Source organism: Morus notabilis, unplaced genomic scaffold, assembly GCF_000414095.1.
Source record: "Morus notabilis unplaced genomic scaffold, ASM41409v2 Scaffold100, whole genome shotgun sequence".
In the NCBI taxonomy this organism is placed as follows: Eukaryota; Viridiplantae; Streptophyta; class Magnoliopsida; order Rosales; family Moraceae; genus Morus; species Morus notabilis.
The window spans coordinates 899,421-904,328 of NW_010361820.1; the positions used below are offsets into that span (position 1 = coordinate 899,421).

Sequence of the window (4,908 nt, forward strand, 5' to 3'; positions counted from 1 at the left end):
TACTATCTATGCTCTATCATTATAGAAGATGAGCATAACAGACTTCATTTGAGCAACACACGTTGTGCTTTAATCAGCTGAGAAAAAGGTTTGAAAAAAACAAAACCTTCCGAGAATTCACTTCTGAGGTCGTCCCATATCGGCCACATCATAAGTTTCAGGTTATCCATTGGTCAGGCTTCAGAGCAACAGAAATACAAGTCAATTGTTGCTTGAGATGCAAGTTATCCAGCCATAGCAAACACAGCTCCATTACAAGCTGTCTTTCGAATATTGCCCCCGGAGAATGCCTGAAAACCGCAATGTCATTTTGGACGTTTGGAAGCAAGGTGTAGAGGCTCCTACTTTGGCCTTTGGAAAATGCAGGGGCATCATCAACACTGCCCTCATCTAAAGTTTCTGTACTGCCAAGAGGAATTGACATTAACAACTTCAATGAGGACCTATTACAACAAGAGTCCATATGCAACGAGAAAGCATAACAAAACTTTCTTAAAACCCAGAGTATGTAGTCCATTTATCTGGCATAATTGGATATAAGACACAAATGATAAATATTAAGCAGAATTGTCAAAAAAAAAAAAAAAAAAAAAAAAACACATTTGCAGTCCATCTTCTGAAGAATATATCAATACCTATAATGGTTCACTTGCGACCAGTAATTTCTTATTAGTAAAGCATAAACCTGGTCCAAAAATATGCTAAATTCTTAGCACGCTTATGCTGCATTATTTGGTCAACTTAAAGGATATTAAGCACAAAAAATCAATCTGCCTATCATGACGAGATCAAAAACAACAAAAAGAAGATAAAATTCAGTAAACAACGGAAAGGAAAATGCAATTTCTTGGAAAACTTTGGATTACATTAACTGCAGAAATGACTACCATTTTTTATAAGCCTTATTCAAGTAATGGAAAAACTTTCTGTCTCTTTTCTTACATTGTAACAATTTGCAGGAGAAAAAAAAAAAAACTCAATAGAAATCTACAGCTAGATGGAAAATAAAAATGCTCCTGTCATCTAAAATGTACGCTGGAATCTGCAGAAACCAAGTTTCTGATCTCTAGCAAATGTTCATCGTTTGATATATGGAGCGAAAGACGAAGATTAGTCATCAATTCTTCTTGTTCCCAACTTAAAGGTCCGGATGCATGCAGTGCCTCTATAGTACAATGATAAGCGTGCAACTCTAACCTATGGATCTCAGCAGCCAATTCCTCCTTTGTGGGACGTACACAATTTCCTTCCTCAAATCTCACCTGACAAAATGATTCAGCATCCCCACAATCCAAATCTTCAACAGGACTGGCAAAAACACGATGAGGTAGTGCACGTGAATTGTTGCTGTTGATGCTACAACTGCCGACTGAACAGGCAGTGCTTTTGGCATCATTTGATTGTATATTTACTGCAAATGAACAACCATCAAGTCCACTTGGCTTCTTCCTACTGGATTTCGCTTCAGGAAATCTACTCGTTCTGATCTTAAATAAAGCAAGTGCTTTTTCACCTAGCATGTCTCTTGGTAGAGCAGAATCAACCTGTTCAGCCAATAACAATGGATCTGAAGTGAACACTCTGTGGCATCTGCCCTCGTTTCCAATAACTCTAAATTTCTGGGGAGTTCCAGCACGTGCATTAACTTGAGAGGAGCAATAAGGTGATGATCTTTTTAGAGTTCTCGACGAGGCAAAGTGAGACTCCTGAAAACTTAATTTGTGTGTAGCAGGAAAAGACTGACCATTTGCACGTGGATTTATCCTTCTGCTTGTCTTCTGAATTTGGAAACTTGAGTTTTGATTGTCCTCCAAATTTAATATTTCATCATGTTTGACATTATCATAATATCCAGACCCCTGTGTCAAAAAAAAAAAAAAAGGACAAAAGTTGGAAAAGAGAGAAGGACAATGAGTGACAAAATAAACAAATACCTCCTATTGTGTTTCTTGTTTTCAAACTCGTCAACAATGTTAAAGGAGTGAAATTACAAGATGATTAACACACCTATAACAGGCAGGAAATTATCGTTTTTTTAAACGAATATTCAGACACTTCACAACACTTATTTCAATATTAAATTCAAGTGACTACTTACAAACATCAAGATACACAAACCAGAAAACATGAAAAGGTCAACTAAAACACAATCTATATGAGAAAAATAGTGCCGCGACGTAACTGGGACTGATAAAATACTTAAGCATGTGATAGAATTGATGAGAATGAAGTTACCTTTCCAATCACAGTCCATTGATCATCCTGCCAAAACTGTCTGACTCGGACGTCGAATTTACTGACTTTATATTCGCGAGAGGATCCAAGTAACCTGACGAAAACATGCTTCTTCCCCATAACCTTTGAGATGGTTGCCAATTTCCAAGAAGAATTGTAAAACACCTCTACGAGATCACCAGCAACCCATGACGTCGAAACTTCTAGAGGAGGAGGACAAGGCCTAATCTCCTTTCTAGATACCCTCTCCACAACTGTGGAACCCCCTAATTCCTCGTATCTAACCGTGTAGTTGTGGCCATTGCCACTGATTATCTCAGCACATTGCCAGGACCCCGAAGGGGCCTCCTTCTTGCACAAAACTTCAACTTTACTTCCTTTTTTGAATCTCATAGGGGCTGATATGTCACGTAAAATTCTGAAGAACAAATCTGCGGAGCAATAGCAAAATTAATGTAAGAGACTATTGACAGAGCAGAGGAATTCGACTTGCAAAGTTCCTAGTTAATGTTGGACAATATAAAAACTATTTATTATATCACATAATAAAAGTAGACAAATTACAAACAGCTATAGAGTGCTTGATAAACATAGATATGCAAGAAAACATTACTACATTTTCAGATCTCATAGGTATAGAAGATATACATGCAATGCGATTGGAAAAGAAAAGATTACAGAAGAAATTTAGTTTTACAGGATTATTGTTTTTAAGAAAGTAGTAGTTATGATAATGGCCTGCATAAATTTGATTAGATAATAATGAATACATTGCAACCACAAACATAATTATGCATCTTGTATCATGCTCCTACTTGGGTTACCGATAGAATTAATGATTTTGAAAAGGAAAAGAACAAAACAAAAGACAATATTTTGAACTTTCTATTCTGTGTCAATTTTAATTGTTAGGAATAAATATTGATATAGTTACCCAAACCAGCAAAGAGTAGATATAGCCAGTATATTCTGGTTTTAGAAAGAAAAGAATCAGTATTCCAACCTTTTTTTTTTTTTCTTTTTATACTCATATACGTATTTTCTCAACAGCCAAACAGGCCAGGGAAAAAAAATATTTAACTCTTTCAACATAACAATCCTTTAAAACAACTATCTTAGGAAAAGAAACAATCTTACAATCGCTGATCAGTATTTGAGGTACACTGGAAAACAGTTTATGCTCTGTTGGGTTGCTGAGAAAGTGAAAGAATTACATTAGTTCTTCGTCCTAATTTCCAACAATTAAAGCGGAAAGAAAAGTAGTCAACCGAGCTCAAGACAATTCTTTGCCTATTTTCAGACGCCTTCTTTATTAATACCACATCTAACAAACAAATTACAAATTGAAAATCCATTGTTTTTCTTTCTTTCTTTCTCTATCTACCAGTTTCTCGGAAACCAAACATGGGTGAATCGACAAAAACGAACCAGAAAGCAACATCAAAACTTTCTATGCAAATTACTAATCATCCATAATTAAATGAAAAAGAAAAACAGAAACTAAAAACTGAATTTTGCAACACAAAGACGTTATGGCATGAAAATTTCACTAAAAATTCAAAATGCAGATAAACAGAAAAGAAACAAACGGAGATAGGTTTCACTAACCTTTGCGATTCAGAGAGATTGGTCGTTGCAGAGATTCTTCACTTTGTGATTGTTATTGTCATTGTTGGTTGTGGTTCGTGTTTGTGTGTTAGTTTCTTTTTTTCTTTTTTCTTTTTTCTTTTTTTTCCCTTTTTTTAGGTTTGTTTTGTTTGGTAATTAGAGAAAAAAAAGATTATTTGTATTTTCTTTGTTAAATAATAAAAAATGTTTTTGTCAATTTTGGGTATTTAAATGGTCCAAAATTTGAGCGTAATAAACAACGAATATGGTATGGTTTGTGTGCCAAGTTGCCAACTACCCAAGAATAGCTTGTTGAGATGGAAAATTAACATCTTTTGCCAGGTAGGGTGTGTACTACGCATAACCTCCTCTTATTCTTCTTTTATTTTTCTTTTTTTTCCCTTAAAAATGAAAAAAAATGAAACTATTGTATATTATCCATGAAAATTTCAGTAAAATCTTTTTTTTTTTTTTTATAAGTTATATTATATGTATTCCACGTATCTTTGCATATTAAAGTTATAGGTTATTTCTTCCACCTAGCACCCTTATGACATGTTTAGCTACATGGAATCGAAATGGACATGAATCTATAACTAGAAAAATATTTTGCCTTGTAAAATCTCGCTACCAAAGAATTCGGAAATTGCACTAGCCGCCAATATTGTTTTGCCAATATGCACTGATTGAAAGTAGTTGACTGAAGTAGTTTTGATAGCATTTTTTGATAACTTACTAACATTTTGTTTGATTGTTTAAGTGATTTTGCTTGTTTTGATTTGAATTTTCAATTTGACATGATTTTTCTTTCGTTTGAATTACTAAAGATTAGTAATAAGTTAGTTAAAGATTGTGATAAAGTGCACAAAAATGCACTTTTTAGTGTACATAATTGTCAAATAAATTAAGTTTTAATTAAATATTTTCATGAATTAATCAAAAATATTTTGGTATGTTTGGCAGGAGCTTAGTGGCTTCACATGCACTGCTGATTCCTTGGGCTTTTGACTTGATTTTTGCTGGCTTTGTGGCCCAAATGCAATTGTTTCCCTAAAAAAAACATAC

The 4,908-nt window shown here is 34.3% G+C and overlaps 1 protein-coding gene across 2 annotated transcripts; it reads right to left on the minus strand.

The window, feature by feature from the left end:
* Positions 1-905: 905 nt before the first annotated feature.
* On the minus strand, positions 906-3,948 carry LOC21408334. 2 transcript variants are annotated; one of them, XM_024167332.1, is made up of 3 exons: positions 3,844-3,948; positions 2,236-2,666; positions 906-1,859 (listed from the first exon to the last, which is right to left on the minus strand). In XM_024167332.1, exons 2-3 carry the CDS (start codon positions 2,626-2,628, stop codon positions 1,020-1,022), a joined length of 1,233 nt encoding a protein of 410 aa, XP_024023100.1. In that variant the 5' UTR covers positions 2,629-2,666; positions 3,844-3,948; the 3' UTR covers positions 906-1,019. The 2 variants fall into 2 exon arrangements, with proteins under 2 accessions (XP_024023100.1, XP_024023101.1); XM_024167333.1 differs by lacking the exon at positions 3,844-3,948 and adding an exon at positions 3,373-3,421.
* Positions 3,949-4,908: the final 960 nt, after the last annotated feature.